General features: G+C 37.6%; 1 protein-coding gene across 1 annotated transcript; it reads left to right on the top strand.

Annotated features, from left to right (window-relative positions):
- The first annotated feature begins 246 nt into the window (after positions 1-246).
- On the top strand, positions 247-1,693 carry LOC147634189 (ricin B-like lectin EULS3). The gene is made up of 4 exons (XM_086805346.1): positions 247-532; positions 667-789; positions 1,149-1,407; positions 1,503-1,693. Coding segments are annotated over exons 1-4 (552 nt in total). The 5' UTR covers positions 247-364; the 3' UTR covers positions 1,505-1,693.
- The last annotated feature ends 20,613 nt before the right edge of the window (positions 1,694-22,306 follow it).

Raw genomic sequence — 22,306 nt, 5'->3', positions numbered from 1 at the left:
TTTCTGGCAGCGCGCGAACAGGTTCAAGGAGAAATTCGAAAAACCGACGGGCGTACCGATAGGAAAGTAAAGGCAGCATAATGATGACGCGTGTCAATTTCGGCGAAAGGACACCACACCAAATTTGCTGAAATAAAATTTTGCATTATTCTCGACATCATCGCCGGGCCCCTTTCTTTAATATTAAAATATTAATTAAAATATTAAAAAAATATATATATATGCATATATATACATCAAAGGCCGGCCTCGTCCGTTAGTCCTTCTCTGCTTACCTCTCATTGTAAATCCTCCGCTAATTAATCCGTTTTCTTTTCAAAGCCCCTCTGGTCTGTCTGTCTGTCTGTCTGTCTGTAGGAACGCCATGGCCTCTCATCACCACCACCCACACCCACACGAGTATCCACACTCTGACCTCGGCCCCCATGGGCAGCTGGTCAAGATCTTCTGCAAGGTGAACAAGACCTACAACCTCGCCATCCGCAACGACGCACCCGTCATGGTGCCTGCTGACTCCGAAGATCCTACACAGGTCCTTTGATTTTTATTCGCTCTCTACCTTTAATCTGATCTGCAAGGGTTTTTTAGGGGGTTTTGTTTTTTGATGCTATATGGGGTATTTTCCCCCCACTTTTTTTGGGTGGTTGTGGTCTGGGTGTCCTCCAGCTCTGGATCAAGGATCTATCTTATGGTGAGCGCACCAAAGATAACTATGGGTCACCTGCCTTCGCCCTTGTAAACAAAGCGACTAGGAAAATTCTCAAGCACGGGAAGGAGAAAGGCCACCAGGTATGCTGTGAATCTCATGTAAGCTTGCATGTACTCAAGGCACACCCTGGCATGCATCTTGTGTGTGTGTGTGTGTAACATGCATCATCATGCATGTAGGCAAGGCACAACTTTACAAACAACCTCACATGCGTCGTTTGTGTGTGTGTGTGTGTGTGTGTGTGTGAGACCACCAGGTATGCTGTGAATCTCATGTAAGCTTGCATGTACTCAAGGCACAACCTCGCATGCATCGTGTGTGTGTGTGTGTGTAGAACATGCATCATCATGCATGTAGGCAAGGCACAACTTTGCAAACAACCTCACATGCGTCGTTTGTGTGTGTCTGTGTGTGTGTGTGTGTGTGTGTGTGTGTCCAGCTGCACCTGGTGGAGTACCAGCCAGGCATGCTGGATGAGGACCTTCTGTTCACGGAGAGCCAGGACTTTGGGGAAGGCTTCAAGACAGTGCGCATGGCGAGTGACACCCTCCTCAACATGACACTCTTTCACGAGGAGGAGAAGAAGTCTTTCTTCCACCATGCAGACAAGTCCGCCCACCAGGTTAAAGAAGGCACTCCGCTTGTTCTCGACACTTGGCATGAGAATGACCGCCAGCTCTGGAAGATCTTTGCCCTCTGTAAGCCCCCTTTCCTCCTGCCCCCATCTTTTTTTCGCAAGCATCTGTGTCCAATTTTCTTTTTCTAATTTTATATTTCTTTTCGGTGCTGGCAGAAATATTTCTTGGAAATGACATGATAAGGTTCACTACCAATGACATGACAATACAATAGAGATCCTATGTCTGCTTGATCTGTGCTAAGCGTGCTTTACTTTTGTGGCTTGGAATAAAACTATCTGGATACCCCACTATGAAATGCATCTTTTTGGACAGGCTCTTTCTTTACTAATGCTTTTTTTACATGTCCCTATTGTGTGAGGGAGTTTTGCACATGATACATGGGTTCTTTAGTATGCACTATTTTGCTTTGTAGGATGTAAGAGTAGCTTTTGAACCTTGAAATAGGGCACATTGAGCGTGGCTGAAAACAGGTTTCACCAAGCTTAATAAGAGGTGTTGGACTAGGGTTCTTAGGCCAATCTCGGAAATCATTGTCTTATGTATTGCATATACTATTGTCTTGCTTTCTTTCATACTCCATTGAGTAGTCTCTTGCATACAATGGCCATATGTGCTGGTTGATGATCATGATAGAAGTACTTAAATCAATAGTAATCTCTTGTATTCAATGGTCAATTTTATTCCTAGAGTCTACGCGTAATGCTTATGCGTACTCTTTATCTGTAGAGCTTGTGAATGACTTTAAATCATCTCTTAAATTATTATTAAGAAAAATAATTGTGATTTTTGTATCATTAAGAAGTTATGCATTTTATTTACATGGTTTCATTGACCTTTTGATTGTTATGTATTTTCATGTCTGACAATAATTACGTCATGAAATGATACCTCTATTTTTTCTTTCAAACACACAGTACTATCTAACCTATGGTTGGTATGGCTCTTATGTTGATAGTTCAGTCCAATCTTTAAATATCTAGAAACTTTAAATATCTAATACCTCAATTGGAAAAGAAATTTTTGTACTTTTAACATCAATTATTAAATAAGAGTATTTATTCTACATTGAGGCCATCAATTATTAGAGTATTTATTCTACATTGAGGCAACATCATCAATGAGTGTGTTTTATTTTAACCCTTTGCTTTTCTTGTTACAAGCTCCCACTTGAAAATGTTAAGTGTTGAAAAGTATACACATCCATTGCAATTAAAGTGGACTACTTAATGTCTAGTCCTTCTTTGTGGCTAGTCATTTTTAATATTTTTGAACCACCTCTCATTTTGTCTTTTGTTGAGTGTCTTTGCAAGAGACTTATCTATGAATTCAGTTGCTATTCAATTAAATTATATTTGCTATTTTTCCATTTCCATTTGAGATGGCCATTGAGTGGAGACATGTTCTCTTTATTATTGTGTAGCACTCTTATCTTTGTTGTACTTCACTTGGCTTAGATCTCTCTCTCTCTCTCTCTCTCTCTCTCTCTCTCTCTCTCTCTCTCTCGGGTTTGTAAGCTTTGTTAGTTTGAGTCTTGACTTTGAGTTAGAAGCTTGATCCCAAGCTCAACAAAGCATGGCATGCTTGGAGCTCATGGGCTTATTATCTTATTGGTCATTGTCTTAATTTGAAGAGTGAATTTATTCGAGACTCATGTGCATCCATGATCTCAATGCAATGAAGTCAATGAAGATTCGTAGTTCTTATGCTTTCTATGTGCTAAGCTTCGTTGGATGGGAATTGTGGGCAATGTGATCCCTTCATATGGAAGTTGTGGCTATAGATCAATCATTAGTGCATCCATGATCTCAATGCAATGAAGTCAATGAAGATTCGTAGTTCTTATGCTTTCTATGTGCTAAGCTTCGTTGGATGGGAATTGTGGGCAATGTGATCCCTTCATATGGAAGTTGTGGCTATAGATCAATCATTATCTACTCTTGGTTCAAAGAAGTCGTTTCTCTTATTAAAGAAATGTTATTTGTAGCCATTTATATGATAGTGATGTGTGTGAATTTATCCCATCATTCTTCACTTGTATTTCATTCATTCTCATTAATCTACTTTTAAGTGTTGTGCTTTTTTAAAATCTTTGCTTGCTTCTTGTCACTTCACTTGTATTTCATTTATTTCCATTAGTCAACTTTTAAGTGCTTTTTTAAAATCTCTCCTCTAATAATTAGTATCATAATGTGTTTCCTTGGTCATTCTTATCATTTTGTTCTTGTAGAAGTTATATCTTACAATGTATTGTTAACTTTGTTAACTTTCTTAATAGTGTTAATTATATTGATAGTTTTTATGTAAGCAGAGTTTAGTATATGAATGAGGGAGACTTAATGGATGAGTTTTTTTAGAAATATTAAAGAGCTCTCAGAGTAGCTTGTATATGATGATGAGATTTATTTTTAGTGTTTATTACTTTCATAGTTTTATAGGATTTATAGGAGGGTTTTGCATCCATATTGACTCATGATGAAGTGTAATTTTAATACTCTTATGTTTGTAGTGCTCTTGTAAGAAAAGCAATCTCGACAAAATCGAACTAGTGTACATGTGGGACGTTACGTTGTTATGGCTTTGTACAATTCCTTATAAGATCAGTCAAGTAATAAGCTATGCTTATCTTACTTGTGGAGGACTCATTGATTCCCAAGCTCGTATTTTTTGAAAACTCCAAGCTTCACTAGTTGGTGTTTCAAATCTCTCCTTGGTGTTATCTCAAGGAGCTTTGCATACATCCCACAAGAACTCACTCTTGCTCACTCACATAATAAACAGGAGGCATATGTACCAAGAATCATAAAGACTACTCTTAACTCACACACAAGATTAGTGTATAAGTAAGCAAGTAAACAAGTCGCACGAAGGTGGAGTGTTCTTGATTTTAAGGAAAAGTTAATTATGTACATTTGGTTCTTATTTACACTTGGATGCCCAAAAAAGTATTGTAACATTGGTCATTGTTTAACTTTTCGTATCATACAATATTTTATAGACGTTAATGACACTTATTAGAAACAATTTGTCATGTGTAGATAAGATGTATTAGCATAATCCAAAATGAGATTAATAATCTCTTATGTGTAGAGAAGAGATTGAATTAATCTAATAAAATGGGGTTGAATACCTTGTGTAGAGAAGAGATTGAATTGATCTAAAATGGGGTTCAATATCTTATGTGTAGAGAAGAGATTGAATTAACCTAAAATAGGGTTAACTTTTTATCTATTTGTTGTAGATCCTCTCCTTGAAATATTTATTGTTTAATGGTATTGAATTTTACAAAGTTTTTATATTTGAATCTTCGAGTTTATAGTTGTCTTAGGGTTCACTTGCTATAATGAAATGGAGTTTGAAGATCTTGTATCAATCACGTCTTCAAAGGTTGTATGTATGTAAGATAGCAGGCACGTGAGTTTGTCGTAATATTACATGACATTTTCGTTTGGATCCTTGTTAAGATCAAACTTCATGTGTTCTCTATTTGTAAGATAGCATGCACTTGAGTTTGTCGTAAGATTACATGACAACATTTTCCTTTGGATCCTTGTTAAGATCAAACTTAATGTGTTCTCTATTGAATATGTAGACATAGTCAACTTGTTGATTAATTAGGAATATTATCAATTTGAATAATCTAATTGTTGTCACAACCATTGGATATGGAATATTTTGCCAAGATTTGATTATTGTCAACATATAGTTACATTGTAGGTTTAAGGTATCAAAGGTGTTATGTTTGAAGAAGGGAAAGTTGAAGCAGTAATGGTAATCTTTGTGAGTTCTAAATTTTGCTTTAGTCAAACTTTATTTTATTGGTATATACATTGGGTCCACTTGGAGGTCTAAAGAGCTTTCTTTGTAAATGGTGGCAAACTTTGGTATCTCTAGAAAGTGCATTCTCCATGTTGATTGGATGGCGGAGCAATTCATGTGTAATTGCTCTATGAGCATTTAGTTATATCTGTTCATTTTCTCTTCTTTGCTCTACAATGTATTTGACATGTCACCTTTTGTAATAGTAATTGATTATGTATATGACAATTCTGATTTCCAAAAGGTTCACTAGGTTTGGATTAGCTAACTTAGTTTGTCAAGCCACATTTTCTGATAGTGTTCCTTTCTCTACCATTGACATTAATTTCACATGTTGGACTTTGTCGCCCTGATGGGGTAAGGTAACCATGGCTACTTATCTGTTATTACATAAGCTTTTGACAAAATTGGCTTGAGCATATAATTTGCTACGAGGCTTTTACCATGAGTTTGGGTTTCAATAATGGGTTACATGTTTTGAGCATTAGTTCATATTCACTTGGCAACATATTCAATATAACATCCGTGCTTTGTTGGATAGTTGTTGGGTTTTTTAAAGGAGCTTTTTGCTATGGTAGATTGATTGTAATTATTAGTATTGCTTTCAATAGCTTCTTAGGGTCTAGAGTGTTAGTAAGAAAATAAAAAAGAAGGGTTAGTATCTCTTGAATTGTTAGTATCCTCTTCCTTATCTTTTATGCTTTCTTGAGCTAGAGAAATCATTGGCCTATAGATGGGGTAAGTGTATTTCTCTTTTGATTCTTTATCCCCTCTTTATTTGGGTTTGGTGGCTCTTGTTTTGTGGAGACAAACGCATCATGTATAGCATGTATATCCTCCTTCTTAGAGAATGTAGAGTATTCAATATGTTCTTGATCAAGGTCATATACTAAAGTCGTAGTTAAGGCTTTTATATATGTAGTTATCTCAAACAGTTGCAGTATGTCATGGATTATACTAGGTGTTGTTGTGCATTAATGAGCATTAATGATGTCGGTGTGTATCCCAAGCCTCAAACCAACCCTCTTCTTGTATATCCACTCTAGGCTTCTTTCTATCTATGGGAGGAGAGCTATAGAAGTTTCTATTGATGGTTTCATTAATTTAAAAAACTCTTCTGCCTCTTTAAGGCTAGTGGAATGCATTAGTACTCTACACCATGACCTCAAATTTATTACTATTGGAATGATAAATGGCTTCTTGTTCTTTTAGTTTTAAATTTCCATGGAATACACACTACACATTATTATAGTAACGTTAGCATATCTACTAGTATTTTGTTTAATTAATTCTATGTCTTCCCAGGTTAGTTCCTCACTAACATTAAGCTTGGGTTAAATTGACAAAGAGAGATAGAGAGTTAGTGAAACAAAAAATAGAGTGAAGGTTTGGAGAGGGCCATGACGAGGAGTTACTGGAAGATCTACCAATAGTGCTAGTTCGTGATGAATATCACGTGGTCTAGGCCAATTAGTAATACTTTTGATCTTTTTGGGATCTACTCGAAACAATGTATCCTAGATATTCAATTTTTTCTTGAAAGAATTTTCTCTTTTTAGAATTGACATAGAGTTTATTCTCTTGAAGAAGTGAGAACACTTTTTCAAAATGTTGTTTGTGCTCTTGACGATACTGAAAACTAAGATATCATCAAAAAACATTACAATAAAATTTTGATATTTCAAGAATATTCTATTCATCATTCTATTGAAAGTAGCCAGAGCATTAGTCAAACCGAATGGCATAACTAAAAACTCATAATAACTAGTTTGGGTTTTGAAGGTAGTCTTGGAGATATCTCCTTCGTCCATTCAAATATGATGATAGCCGGACTTTGGGTAAATCTTGCTAAAGACTTGGGCTCCCTTAAGCTTATCTAGCAAGTCATCCACTCGAGGTATTGAATATCGATTCTTAAACAGTAATCTTGTTCAATGCACGATAATTGATACACAATTGATATGTTCCATTCTTCTTTTTAACAAGAAGAACTGAGCACCAAATGGAGAACTATTGGGTCGTATCAATTCTTTATCTAATAGTTCTTCGACTTGCCTTTGGATCTCCTTTTGCTCAAGCATGTTGACTCTATAAGGAGCTTTTACATGGCAGTGAGTTACCAGGAATTATCTTGATTCTATGGTCTTCTGAATGAGGTCTTGGTAAGCCAGGTGGTAAATCATCTATGAAGCAATTAGAGAGCTTAGAGATGAAAGGGTCATGACACACATTTGATTTGGAGTCATCCTCCTGGGTAGCAAGCTGGTTGACAAAAATAAAAAATGTCTTCTTCATTTTTCGTACAGCTCTTTTTGCTCGAGTATGAGTCAAGAATGGACCTAATTCACCTTTGTTTTGACATTGAAGAAAAATTTCGTGTGGTCACCTTTTATTAACCACATGGTATGGGTATCATAGTCAATCTGGGGATTATGCTCATGTCTCCATGGCATACCTAAGATGACATCCACACCTTGCAAAGGTGCCACTAGGAATGTTTTCTTTTCTTTTAGTGAACCTATTTGTAATTATAAATCCTTAATCTCCTTTGTGCAGTTGTACTTAGTACCTTGAAATACAGCTTTTGATTTGTAACTAGAGTACGATGCATCTAGGTTAAGTGTTTTCAATGCTTTTTCAGAAATGAAATCATGCAAACTACCATCATCATGCAATATAGAAATTGATTTTCCTTTTATTTTTCCTTGAATTCTCAATAAAGCATGAATTGAAAACTTATCTTCATCTTATAGTCGGGATCAAAGTTACTCTCTTGCTTGAAAGAATCTTCGTCGTCTTCAATAACATTGAGTTGAGCCATCGATGCGGAATTCTTCTTTTTGTCAAGGCAGTCTTGCACGACGTGTCCTTCCTTGTGACATTTGTAACATCTGAAGATTTGATTCTTTGGTTAACCATCAAAGGTTTGTTATTGTTATCCTTCCAAGCATCTTCTTTAGTCACATATTCCCTTTTGCATCCTGGATTTATCAAAAGTACTAAAAGGGAAAGAAGATTTAGTAGACTTTGTAAAAGATTTATCCTACATCATGAAATCTCTAGATATAATTGTTTTATGTTTTAAATTTAAGGCGAGGTTCATAGCAGTACTGAGGTCATGTGGATGAAACATGTTAACGTCAACCCTAATGGTAGACTTAAGTCCAGCAATGAATTTCCTACGTTGCTCTTTTTCCTTGACTTTTTTAATTACTTGAACTTGTAAAAGAATATCCCAAAATTTGTCAATATAAGCTTGGACATTCTCTTTCTCAATTTGGCGTAGTGTTCCATCGTTGACATGCTTTAGCTTTTTATTGGGATGGTAGAAAATGTATCTTTAAGAGTTTCTGTAGTTCTTTCCATGTGTTGTAGGTTTATGTTCACCTTGTTTGATCATGTTCCACTATAAGGCAACGCTTTCGATCAAATGATTACAAGCACATTTAATTTTATCCTTTTTTGAGAACTTTTCACGAGAGAAATAGTCATATAGTTGGCTAATCCATGCAATAAGAACTCGTGCATCCTTCTTGCCATCATAATTTTGGAAAGTGAATGCCTTTCGGTTGATTCGTGAGTCTTTCCAAGAATTTTAAGCATGCAAGGTAGCTTTAATAATGCATCTAATATGATCACTTTCCTCCTCGTCTAAGCCCGAAGAGTGAGAAGAATCACGTTTGCATTTGGAACGCTTCAATTGACGCTCTCGGAGTTCTCGCTCAGTGGCAGTTTGTTCTTGAAGTGCTAATATTTATTCTTGCATCATAGGTGGTAGGGTAAAGTAGCCATTGCAATTTAATAACGCAAATGAAGATGGAAGATTTAGTTCTTGAATTCATCGTCCAATAGTTGGCTATATACTGTCCTCCAATAATTTTGTGAAAGTCAATATTTTCTTGTTGCCAAAAAATTTAAGAGCAAGAGGCTTCTAATATCCAAAAAAAGAGGGCTTTTTTTGAAATTTTATGTAGAGATTAAAATTTTCCTTTGAAGAAATTCTTCTTAACCTTTGAGTATAGGCTTTGTAATCTTATGTGAGCTTATATTATAAGGTTTTACTTTTGGGCTTTAAAGTTTATAATATTAAGCTTTTGTAACAAAGCTTACAAAGCCTTAAACAAAAGCAATTCTCTCTCTTCTATGCCAGTGTAGCCCAAGGAAAAGAAATCTTGCCGATTTTTGTAGTGCCGCCGCCATGAGGGAGAAGAAACTTCTGCCTGGAACCGTAAAACAAAAGGACAAGGGATGTTTAATTTAAAGCTTATAAATATTTGTTAAGCTTTATTAACCAAGCTTTATAAATCTTTGAAATGGATAAAACGACGCACTTCTCTTCTCTGTAAATCCACGTAGCGCAGCAACGTTAAGGAGGGAAAAAAAATCAACCTGTCGGACTGTCCGCTCTGTCGTTGCCGTGGAGAGGAAGGGAAAAGCTTAATTAAGCTTTTATTTTCAAAAAGAAAAGAAAAGAAAAGAAAAATCAGCCTCACAAAAATCGATTAAAGCTTCTTCAATTGAATAGATTTGAAGACAAACAAGGACCCTCCATTATGGATTTCTTTATGCAATAATAGTTTAGCAATGTGATTATGGAACTCAAACCCCCTTAAAGAGCTAATTCCATCCATACGGGTAGATCATAGAGAGGGTTTGGATTGGGGAAAATCACTTTTCAAGAAGAAGGTGGTTTTATGGTTTTTTGCAAAGTGGTTTGCCACCCTCCCCTTATCCTTTAGTCTTTGCCCCTTGGATAATAGATGGAACTCTTTAAAAACCATTGAATTAAGCTTTTAGGCTTTCAATTCTTGTCTCCATCTTCCTACATCTAGCTCTGATACCACTATCCCAGATACCACTATCCCAGATCTAATTTTCTAGGAAGATAGAATTTAAAAGAAACTTGCGAGAATTGATTTAATTCAAATAACTCATCAAACACCACATGCTCAACATATTCAATAATTGAGAGAAAAATAAAAAAAAATACTTAGCTCACAAAGCACGAGTCCAAGATTGGATGCAATCATCCCCTCTCATGTGTATATGGTATTTTTTCCCCACACGAGTATTTACGAGATACTTTTATTCCAAATTAGGCCATAGCCTCTAAAAATACAAAAAGATGCTTTTCTTGCACGACACTCTCTTATCTTCAAAAATAGCGTGCCCATATATTGAGGCTAGGATTTAAAGCATATCACGCTTTACAAAATATTAAAGATCAAGTCTATACTTGATAAACTAAAGTTTTCCAAATAAATCAAAATGTGCACAAGCTAGCACATGTATATACAAAGCTTGTTTACAAAAATGGTGTGCCAAGTAATAAATTTGTGCAACTTCTCCTCAATCTTCGGAATCCTCTTCACCTATAAAATAACCAACAATAAATTGGTGAAACAAATATTCCATAAGCATACAAACCATAGCCACACACATGTTTGCCATGCATAAGTAACCCGGGAATCACCCCTCCATACAAACCAACTAAAATAAACATTGGAGACCCCAAACATACGTCAATATCAACCAAACGTATTAATATTTATAATGGGATCACCCATGATATTAACATAATTTGGCTTGACACACAAAGATAATCCAAGCGTCGTCCCCGAATTATCTAAGATGCTAGAATAATATTTTGAAGAGGGCTTAAAATATATTCCCATAACATGGCATCCTTTTCATGCAATATATCCTTTACCCTAGTCTTGACAGTTTGCAGTTCTTTATTTAACTTATCACATGTATCTTCAGATAATTTCTTGGCTTGGGCTTTTTCTTTCTTCATTGCTTCTAGTTGTTTCTTGTGGTGGGTACGTTCTATCAAGTCAATATTGAGCTCGGCATTTTGCAATCTGCTTTAAGCATTTGTTCTTGCTTCCTTTTCTACTTCCAATTGATCTAACAACTTTGGACTTTTGTGTTGGTGTTTTTTGTGACCTCAATGAGTTGCTAGCACCTTTGAGTGGTTGCCATAGTATTGAGATCTTCTACCATTGCTTCGTGAGATGTATCCTCTATGTTACTTTGCAGAGTGATGTACGTGTCTGAAAGGCAATGCTCTAGACCTTGTGACAATTAATGCGGATATCAATGCATTGACTGTCTCTATTGACACTCGTGTCCCCTTGGACTTGCAAAACTTCTTTAATAGAATCAATTTTCGGCATACATGAAATCCTTGCCTACATTTTTAGCAGCTCACTTTTCCTTCTCTAAGCGTTGATATTCCTTGAGTGACCCTTAGTGGTGAATAAGTCCCTACATTAGCTGTTTCCAATCACGGAAAGAAATCATACTCGTTATTGCCGATTAGATGGCAGATGGAATCACGGAACAAAACATAACCCATGAGGTAGTGTTTCCACATGTGAAGAGCATACGGCCAAAATTTCCTTATCATAGGTGCTATAGTTAAGTTCAGAGGATTTTAGTTTACGACTTTTAAATGCTATGGGCTGGTCATCTTACATCAAAATAGCACCTATACCAGATCCACTAGCGTCAATGTGATAAGTAGGAAAAATAGTCTAGTAAAGTCAGGTAATTGTAGGATTGGGGTGTGAGTTAAGAGATATTTAAGACGGTCAAATTACTTTTTTTGACTGTCACCCCAACGAAAAACAGTTTTCTTTTTTAACAATAATGTCAATGGTAATGCAATGAGAGAAAAATTTTGCAAAAATTTTCTATAAAAGCCTGAAAGTCCTAGAAAAGATCTCAGATCATGTATAGTCTTGGGAGTTGGCCAGTCTCTAATGGTTGCTATCTTTTTAGGGTCAATGTGAATGCCATCAATGGACCAATATATTCAATTTCACTTTGAAAGAAAGAGCTTTTATCAGGATTTGCATATAAATGGTTCTCTTTAAGAAGTTTAAAAATAATTCTCAAATGGTTTTTGTATTCTTTTTTGGTGACTAAAAATAATAATGTCATAAAAAAAGACAATCTCACAAAATCTTGATGGTTCAAAATGATTTTATGCATCATGCAAACAAATGGGGCCGGTGCATTTGTAAGGCCAAAGGGCATTACTAGAAATTCAAAGTGACCAAATTGAGTGTTAAATACAAGTTTTTAAATATCAATGGGGTCCATACGCACTTGATGATAACTTGATTTTAAATCTATCTTGCTAAAAACACAAGCACCTTTCAATTTGTCAAGAAAATCATCTCCTCTAGGAATAAGATAATGACTTTTGACAGTCACTTCATTTAATGCACAGTAATCGACACACATGCGATAAGTCTTATTCTTCTTTTGAACTAACAACTTATTGGTGCTCCAAATGGTGAACTACTAGGTCATATCAATCCTTTGTCTAGTAATTCCTTAATTTGGCATTGAATTTCTTGATATTGCAAAGGGTTTTGTCTATAAGGTGAATGATGTGGTGGTTGACTTCCTGACAAGAGCTCTATTTTATGGTCCTCAGGGCGAGAAGGAGGTAAGTGAGGGGGATAGTCATTAACAAAACAATCATGAAAAGAATCAAGAAAGTGTTGTTGATGTGAGGTGAATGTTTGATATACTTTCTCTAGCTTAGTCACATAAATCGTGTATGCTTTGTGCTCTTTTCTAAGTGCTCTTTTTTCTTGTGTGTGTGTAATCGATGAAAAAAGTTCAAGTGAAGAGTCACTAGAAAGAGATAACAATGTGCCATTATGTGAATTGCATAGTATGAGTGTTGTACTCAATGTTAGGATTGTGTTGATGACGGAATGGCATTCCTAAAATGATGTTTGTGGAATGTAAAGGTGCAATCAAGATATCACAATGCTCTTTATACGACCCAATTTGAATTTCAAGATTTTTTAATTTCATGAGTGCCATTGTAACAAGTTCCTTGGAATGTAGATTTTACTTTATATGTAGAGGGAAATGTGTGTAGTTGTAATTTCCTTACAAGATTTTTTGAAATAAAATCATTCAAACTCCCATCGTCATGCAAAACATAAACTTGATGACCATTAACAGAACCTTGCATGTGTAATAATGAATGGATAGATTGAGGAATACCTGGAGGGTTTTTTAATTCATAAAATGAACTTCGTTATAAAGAGTGTCCTCCGTCCATTCTGGAATGGTGTCATCATCGACCTCACAAGCTTCTTCTTCAACGTGGTGGACCGCAACAGTTGGTTTCTTTGGATGTGGTAGCTTGGCTTTAGGCAACGATGACAAGTAGTAGTAGGCTTAGGTGCCTTTGATAAGACATTGTGAGCACTAATATAACTAGGCTTGGGGTTTGAATTTACAAAATTTGGCTTTGAAGTTGTCCCATTAAATACATTTTTAAGAGGAAATGTGGGTGCGCACGAGTGCTGAACATTGCTAGTGCGATTTGAAATGAAAGAATTAGGTTGAACAAATCATCTACATGGATGTTTATTACCCACAAAAGATGATTGCCGATCTGTTGGACTATGTCCTTGCATAGGCCTAACAAACTTGCCAATGGAGCGAAGCTTCTTCTCTGCATCATGAGCAAGAGAAATAGCCTCATAGAGAAAAGAAGGGCTGGCTCCAGCTAACCTTGACTGCAATCTGACTATAACTGCTGACCACTATCAAATTTTGTCCTCCAACCCTATAGACTTTCCTCCAGCATTTAAAAAGCTCAAGTACCTTGCCTCGAACCACTCAACAACTCTCTGCTGACCTTTGCTAACTCCCAATTGACTGAATGCTGACTAAATCTATCACACAAATGACACAACTGATTTAGCTAGTCCAGCTGACTCCAACTTCTTCACCCCTGTGTCCTCTAACTCATCCAAACACTTCAAACACTTAAGATCCTAGATAGATCCAACCAAATAGGCACATAAATCACTCCATCTGACCATCAGTAGAGACAGCAGATCTAACAACTCACTGAATCCTTTGGCTGAACTGACTAACTGACTCAGATCCTTCAACATATATATCCTCCAAGGGACAAACACCCAGACACTCTAGCCCACACAAAGACTCACCTTAACAATCCTCAAACTGATAGCAGCTTACACACGGTTAACTCTGGAACACTTTCATCCAACTGTCATTCAGACTAACCCTGACTGTCAGACCCAATCAACCACCACTTCCTCTCAACCTAGTCAAACTATGTCTACCCTTCATGTGTACATCCCTTGGGCTCGGGGGTAGTCCGGTGGATGAGTTTATGCATGATTTATGGCATGTTTATGCATAACAATTATCTAGAGAGATCTTAGGGTTTTGACAGTGGTATCAGAGCAATCTCTAGTTAATTGTTGTTGTTTTTTCTTTCTTATTGTAAAATTTTTTGGTATTTTTTGAAGTAAGTTTTAATATTTACTAAATAAAAAATATTATTTTATTGATTTGTGTTGATGCACATGGATCGTCGATATGGTGGTTGGAACACGTGTTACTACTATTCAATGGACGAATCGACGTTGCGGGGGAATTTCATGAGTTTAATGCTATTTTTTCCTATTTTTTATGGTTTAAAATAAGCATTAATGGAAAGTTTTACCAAAATACCACATATTTTATTGTGGATATTTTTGGTAGAATGGATTCCCTGAATTTCTATAATTTTTAGGAATTTTTTTCTAATTTTTTAAGAATTTTTTTGAGCATTTTTATGGTTAAAAATGTAATTTTTAATGCATTTTTGTGGGTTTTCTGCGGATATTCTATGCATTTTCTGTTGAAATGTAGTAAGGGCAGCATGTTGATGCATGAAATGCTCTCCCGTGTGCGTGGAACCCTCTTTGTCTCTCAAATCTGAATTTTTCTCCTATTTCTTCTCTCGCGTGTGTGAACACTCTTTTATAAGGCATTTTTTTATTAATCTTTAATCATAATTAAATAATAATTATGATTATGAAATATTAATTAAAACCTTAAGCAAACTCCTGTCTCTGTTAACAGAGGAGGAGGGAGTGAGAAGAATAGAGAAAGAGGTGAGTGGAAGAGAGGAGAGAGGAGAGAGGAGAGGACTCCTCCCTCTCCATCTCTCTCACATCGCAACACGGGGGAAGGGGGGGGGGCATGGGGCGGAAATCGCTACCTCCCCAAAAAAATTATTTTTTAAGGTTTTTAAAAAACCTTAATTAAAAGGTTTTTATTTTTAGCTTTTTAAAATATATTAAAAATGGTTTTTTAATTCCAAAAAAGCTTTTGAAAAACTTGAAAAAAAAAATGAGAAAGTATGAAATTTTGAGAAAAAAAATCTCTAAAATTTTCTGATTTTTTCTTCTTGAAACCTTTTGACTTTCCGCATTCCCAGGAAACCTTTTGGCTTTTCGAATTTCGGAAAATCTTTTGACCTTTCGGATTCCGGAAACTTTTGACCTTTCACATTCTGATTTTTTTTTTGGTCTTTTCATTTTTCCGAAAGTGTTGGCTTTCCGTATTCCGGGAAAACCTTTGGGATTTCAAAATTTTTTGACCATTTGTATTCTAAATGCACTCGGGGTAAGTTAAAAATTTTAAAAAATTCTTATAAATTAGTGAAAAATTAGACAAAGATTATTTTAAATTTCAAAAAAATGGGCAGTATCTTGGAGAAACTACTTTAGCTTCTTTTTACTCTTCAAAAGGCGGTTGGTATCACGTGTATTCTTTCGCTTGAGCCATGGGCGGTTGCACATCCTCAAACTATGTCAACAAGGCATTTGGGCACACACGAGAGCTGTGACCTTGGACTCCGCATTGGCCACATACATGGTATAAGTAGTCATTTGTTCCATGGCCATGGGAGTCAGATGAGGGGTTAGAGGGGAGTCATGGGAGTCAGAAGAGAATTCATAGGAGGAGTCACAAGAGGGGAGGAGGAGGAGTCAGAGGATTTAGAGGGGGGTTCAAAGGAGGGGTCAGAGGAAGAGGCAGAGGAGGGGAGTTAGAGGAACAGTCAAAGGAGGGGAGGATCAGTAGAGGAGGAGTCAGAGGATTTAGAGGGGGGTTCAAAGGAGTGGTCAGAGGAAGAGGCAGAGGAGGGGAGTTAGAGGAACAGTCAAAGGAGGGGAGGATCAGTTGAGGAGGGGTCAAAGGAGGGGTCAGAGGAGAAGTTAGATGAGGGGAATCAAAGGGGGTAGAGGAGGAGAAGTTAGATGAGGGGAATCAAAGGGGGTAGAGGAGGAGTCAAAGGAGGGGAAGCGTTAGAGTCAGAGGAGGGAAGGAGGAGACAGAGGAGAGTTTAAAGGAGGGGAGGAGGACTTAGAGGAGGGGGTCAAAGGGGGGAAGGAGGACTCAAAGGGTGGGGTCATATGAGGGGACTCAAAGGAGGCGTCAAAGGAGGAGGGGACTCAGAGGAGGGGGGAGAGGGGTCAGAGGATGGGGAAGAGGGGTCAAAGGAGCACTTAGAGGTCAGAGGAGCACTCAGAGGAGGGGTCAGAGGAAGAGTCAGAGGAGGGGAGTCATAGGATGGGAGGAGTGAGAGGAGGGGTTAGAGGAGGAGTAAGAGGAATGGAGTCATAGGAGTCAAAGGAGGGGTTAGAGGAGGAGTAAAAGAAGGGGAGTAAGAGGAGTCAAAGGAAGAGAGGTAGAGGCGGGGAGTCAGAGGAGTCAGAGGAGTCAGAGGAGGGGTCAGAGGAAGAGAGGTAGAGGCAGGGAGTCAGGGGAGTCAGAGGAGTCAGAGGAGGGGTCAGAGGAAGAGAGGTAGAGGCGGGGAGTCAGAGGAGGGGACTCAAAGGGGGCAGAGGAGGAGTTAGAGAAGGGGAGGAGTCAGAGAAGGGGAAGAGTCAAAGTTAGAGAAGGGGAAGAATCCGAGTCAGAGGAGGAGAGGAGGAGGCAGAGGAGAGGCCAGAGGAGGGGGTCATAGGAGGGGAGGAGTGAGAGGAGGGGTTAGAGGAGGAGTAAGAGGAATGGAGTCATAGGAGTCAAAGGAGGGGTTAGAGGAGGAGTAAAAGAAGGGGAGTCAGAGGAGTCAGAGGAGGGGTCAGAGGAAGAGAGGTAGAGGTGGGGAGTCAGAGGAGGGGACTCAAAGGGGGCGGAGGAGGAGTTAGAGAAGGGGAGGAGTCAGAGAAGGGGAAGAGTCAGAGTCAGAGAAGGGGAAGAATCCGAGTCAGAGGAGGAGAGGAGGAGGCAGAGGAGAGGCCAGAGGAGGGGGTCATAGGAGGGGAGGATTCAAAGGAGGGGACTAAGAGGAGGGGCAGAGGGGTCAGAGGAGGAGTCATAGGGGTCAGAAGAGTTAAAGGAGTGAGAGGAGTTAGAGGAAGGGCCAGGGGAGTCGAGGAGGCGAGGACTCAGAGGATGGGGTAGAGGAGGGGTCAGAGGAGGGAGCAGAGGAGGGATCAGAGGTGGGGATAGAGAGGAGGGGGCAGAGGTGGAGCCAAAGGAGAGGTCAGAGGAAGGGACAGAGGAGGAGTTAGATGAGGGGAGTCTAAGAGAGTAAGAGGAGGAGTTAGATGAGGGGAGTCTGAGAGAGTAAGAGGAGGGAGTCAAAGAGAGTAAGAGGATGGGAGGAAGAGTTAGAGGAGGGATCAAAGGGTTCAGAGGGGGTGTCAAAGGATGGAAGTCAGAGGATTCAGAGTAGGGGCCAAAGGAGGAGTCAGTGGAGATGTTGTATAGAGGAAAAGTATGGAAATATGCGAGGCTTGCAGATCCTCGCAAATGGTGAGTGTTACATGCATGTTGTCCTTTCTTTGCCTTGGCATGAGCCAAGCAAACACTTTGCCATAGAGGAGAAATTGAACATGATTGTTGCTGCTTGCATTAAAGATGAAGATAAATCCTTTCTTGTGGGGATGCTTAGCAGTTCCCAATCTCTTATACGCACCTTGGAGTACTTACCTAATGACAAGAGGAAGATACGAGATTGGTTGCACATGTTTGTTTATTGGCTTCAAATTTCCGAATTGGGGGTGTCTTTGTTGCATAACATACGTAATACCGATAGAGTGAGGCTTCCTAATGATAATGTGTACACAAAGTATGTTATGACTAATCAAAGAAAGCCTTTAATGTAAGCATTGTAGATCTTGCTTTGGATGTTCAGAATTGGAAGCAACCCTCCACCATCATGAGTGGAATTATGGAAGCATTGAATATAATTTGTACTAAAGGCAAGGTGAAAGGGAAGATGGTGGATCATTGTGTTTAGCTAATGTTTAGTGACTTCCCATCTGACATTGTTGTAGAGGGTTGTTCCATAAATAAGATTCCATCTTGGAATAGGGTTGATGAAAATCTATAAACCTCAACCTTTAAATTTGCTGACTTTTGTCTCTTTGGTGATGCTGGCTTCTTTGCATGCCTATCTATACACAATGTAGGAGGCTACATAGGTGGAGCATTGTGCCTCCATTCAAGGCTTAGGGGATTCACCTAAAAATATGTAAGTATACCACATGAGTTCAAATGAAGGGGCTTTTTAATTCAAAATTTTAAGGTGAATTTACAGAAGGGGTTTTTTTAATCAAATTTGAAAAAAAAAATCCGTAAGTCCATAAAGAAAAAGGGGTCATTTTATTCATGAAAAATTCACACGTAAGGGGTTTTTTAATAACCCTCTTGAACACACATGATACATAGGGTTTCTTAGTAGTGCAACCCTTGAGATTCAAGGTTTTGTAGTGGTGCATTGCTAGGTTATGAAGTGTACACCACCGGTGGGAAGAGAAAAGGGACTAATGGCAACAAAGGTAACCTTTCTGCATAGAAGATAATTTCATATAATACTTATTTTCATTATCTTAATAAATGTGTAACATAGATGACCTACCTTATCTGCATTTGTACGCTCTTCTTCACCAAAAAATGTATTCTCCATTCATAGTGATCAAGTTAAAGACTTGAACCTTGAAGAGGAACTTGATTTGGGCAGTATGAACTCATTCATGATATGTATGTATTCCATCTTAATTATCTTTGTTTCTGTCAAGAATTTGTTCAATTTTGAATTCGTTTCAACATGTATGTACTTAGTTATCATTATCTTTGTGTTCATCATGTAGTTTGATTTTGAATGATAATTTATTGAATCACCAGAGTTTCTCTTGAAGATTTGGTCAAAAGAAAGGGCTCTTCTTAGAGAGGTGGTTGCCAGAGAGGCTAGAAGTTCTGCAAGTATATCGTTTCATTGTTCAACAAGCCTAGGGATACTATTGTGGATTTGTTCTCTAGAACTACGACACTTGGTCCAAGCTTAAGTAGAGTTATTCCCACTAATGTGCATTAAAATATAATGCACATTAGTGGGAATAACTACGACACTTGGTCCAAGCTTAAGTAGAGTTATTCCCACTAATGTGCATTAAAATATAATTTCCTCTAACTAACATACATACTTCTTTTGCAGATTTAGAACAAAGCCAAACAACCTAGAATACTATTGATGCCTTCTTGTTTGGAACATCATTCTATGTTTTGATTCTTGTGTTTGTTTATTTAGATTCAGAAGCTCTTCTTACACTTGGAGCTTCAAACATTATGAACATGATCTCAATTTCACTATTGTAAACATTTATTATAATCAATTTAGGTTTCTTACCTTTGTTTATTATGACTAAAAAGCTCCTTTTACTATTAGAGCTTCAAACATTATGGACATTATCTCAGTTTTGCTATGATGGACATTTGCTATGATTTAAGTAGATTTATGATCTTAAATATTGCTTATTTGTGAAGGTATTGTCAATATTATTACATTTTAGAACTTCATTTAAATTTATGTTATGCCATACATTTTTCACATTGATGAGCAAAAAGTGGTACATGGTTTATAAATTAATTTGTTGAATTCACTATTAACTTTGGAATGTTGCTTAATACTTCTATTGGCACTATCTCTTCTAGGTACTTTATGAAAGAGTGTAATCAATCACAAAACTCAAATATGCTCACTCACAGACCCAAACCATAAAAAAAAAAGGAAATCTACTCACTCAATTGTGCTCGTTTTTTGGCCATCCCCCGGCATTCACAAGCACATTGCTTATAAAGCTTGCAAATCACTTTGCACATGAATTAACAATGATTTTTTTATTGCTTTAAAATAAAATAGGGGTGTAGTAGCTCAAAACAATGGGGTTGATGAGATGAACAAGGGGGAATTTATAGAGGTGAATTTGGAGGTGCGATGTGGATTTTAGAAACAAAATAGTATTATTTCTGGAGAAAATTTAGGGTGGATTTATGAAAAAGTGGGAGGGTGAATGAGGAGAGGTGAGAAGGAAAAGGTCAAATCCCATAAGCCAAAACATGGGGAGTGGGAAGAGGGGTATATATATAGTGTGTTGGTTTCATATACATGTATCCAAGAGGTGAAAGAGAAGGGAGAGAGCTCGTGGGCTTTACTCACTTGCTTCTACTAATGACTTTGATCCTCTACAAGGCCTTGAGCCCTTGGGCCTTCGGGCCTCTGTTAGGATGTACCTGGCTACCATCAGGTGTACCCAGTTGTCGGCACCCACCGCATTCGCGCAACATGTCTCTAGGATGCTTCTTTGTGGGGTAGCAGGTGACACGCTTATCGAGGACTGGTTCTTTGCCCGACGGGTGCCATGATTACCAAGGACTGGTTGTTGCATCACTTTTGGATGTGGGCCTGGCTTTGATACCACTGTGCAGGAGGGTTGTGGTCCTCATGCACAAATTCAATGAAATAATAGACAAAGCTCACTCTACCTCTCTCAAAACACCATAGCTTATTGAGATATAAACTTGCACGGCAGGAACATGAAAGAAGAGAAGATGCATGACACACACATTGGGTGCAATCTCCCCCCACTTGCTTAATGTCTCATGCTTTCAAGCAAGTGTATTTAGATAACTTTTATTATTATTTTGTGAGACAAAAATGACTTTTACACTCCACTTTGGGCCTTGCCCCTAAACTTTAGGAAAGTGTCATACATGAAGTAATGTGAACCATCTTTGGGGCTTGACTTTAGCAAAGTGTTATGCATGAATTGATATGAACCATCTATTAGGGGTAAATAAACCATTTTAATAAATATGTCCCCTATAACGAATATGCATAATAAATATGTATGCCGCCATTTTATGTACAAGATAACAACAACGACCACCAAGCCACTACATAAAATGTCACATAAATATAATGTCACCAAAAATATAATATCGCCATGAACATAGTGTTGCCAAAATGTGCATCCAATATGCACGACAAAAATGTGTAATCATCATGCTTCCCGCACTAGTCATGCCACCACTGATCTGACAAAACACATGCACAATATTATATCCAGTGACTATCTACCTTACGACCCTAGTACCTAGTGGTAAGTCACTGACCATGTGGTAAATAATCAAAAATAAATATCAAAAAAAATATTTCAATAATTTCCATAATCCATAACACTCCACTAGTAATGTGGATTATTTTCATAAATATCAAAAAAATAAATATCAAAAAAAAATATTTCAATAATTTCCATAATCCATAACACTCCACTAGTAACGTGGATTACTTCTTGCACTATTTCCAAGCAAGAACTTTTGCTACTACAACATGAGGAATTTCTTGTGACTCCACTAATAACATTGATTACTTCTGGCACTGTTTCCAAGTAAGAACTTTTGATAATGTTGTTCTAGAAGGAGCCAAGCAACAACTAGTGTACAATTATAGTGGTTGGATATGTTTGAGTGCAAACAAAGGCAAGTAGCCACCGTGCAAACCATGAAAGAGATGCTTTTATTGTAAGGCAAGAAGCTGAACCAAAGTTCTTAGATGCCACTGCTAAAAGCATATCTTTCTTATTGGATTTGGATCTCAAGAATAGGGACATCATCTTATTATAAAAGTAGAAAGCTACCTTAGTGGATGAGCTATAAAATTTGCAGGTTTGCATGCAAGAGGTTGAGGATCCACCAAAAGAGCTTGAGAGCCAGCTAGAAGATGCCCATGGAGACTATTATGAAAGATGCAACAAGGTAGAGGCCTAGGGAATTCACTTTCCATAGAAAGGTGACGTCACCTACGTGCATGAAACTCATAAAAACCCCCTATTTAAGTTTCTCTTTATATATCTCTTTCTAAGCATATGAGTCCCAATTATGAAATTCAAGTACCCCCTATTAAGAATCAAAAATAAAATAGCACATATTGATGTTATACATGTGACAAGTTGCAACCCATGTAAGTAGCATATATGTAAGTGATAGAAGCACAAAGACCTACATGTAC

The sequence above is a fragment of the Cibotium barometz genome, chromosome 11 (assembly GCF_041138505.1).
Source record: "Cibotium barometz isolate CiBa-2024 chromosome 11, ASM4113850v1, whole genome shotgun sequence".
Classification (NCBI taxonomy): domain Eukaryota; kingdom Viridiplantae; phylum Streptophyta; class Polypodiopsida; order Cyatheales; family Cibotiaceae; genus Cibotium; species Cibotium barometz.
The sequence above is the reverse complement of the archived record's forward strand: the minus strand, read 5'-3'. Positions and strand labels throughout refer to the sequence as shown.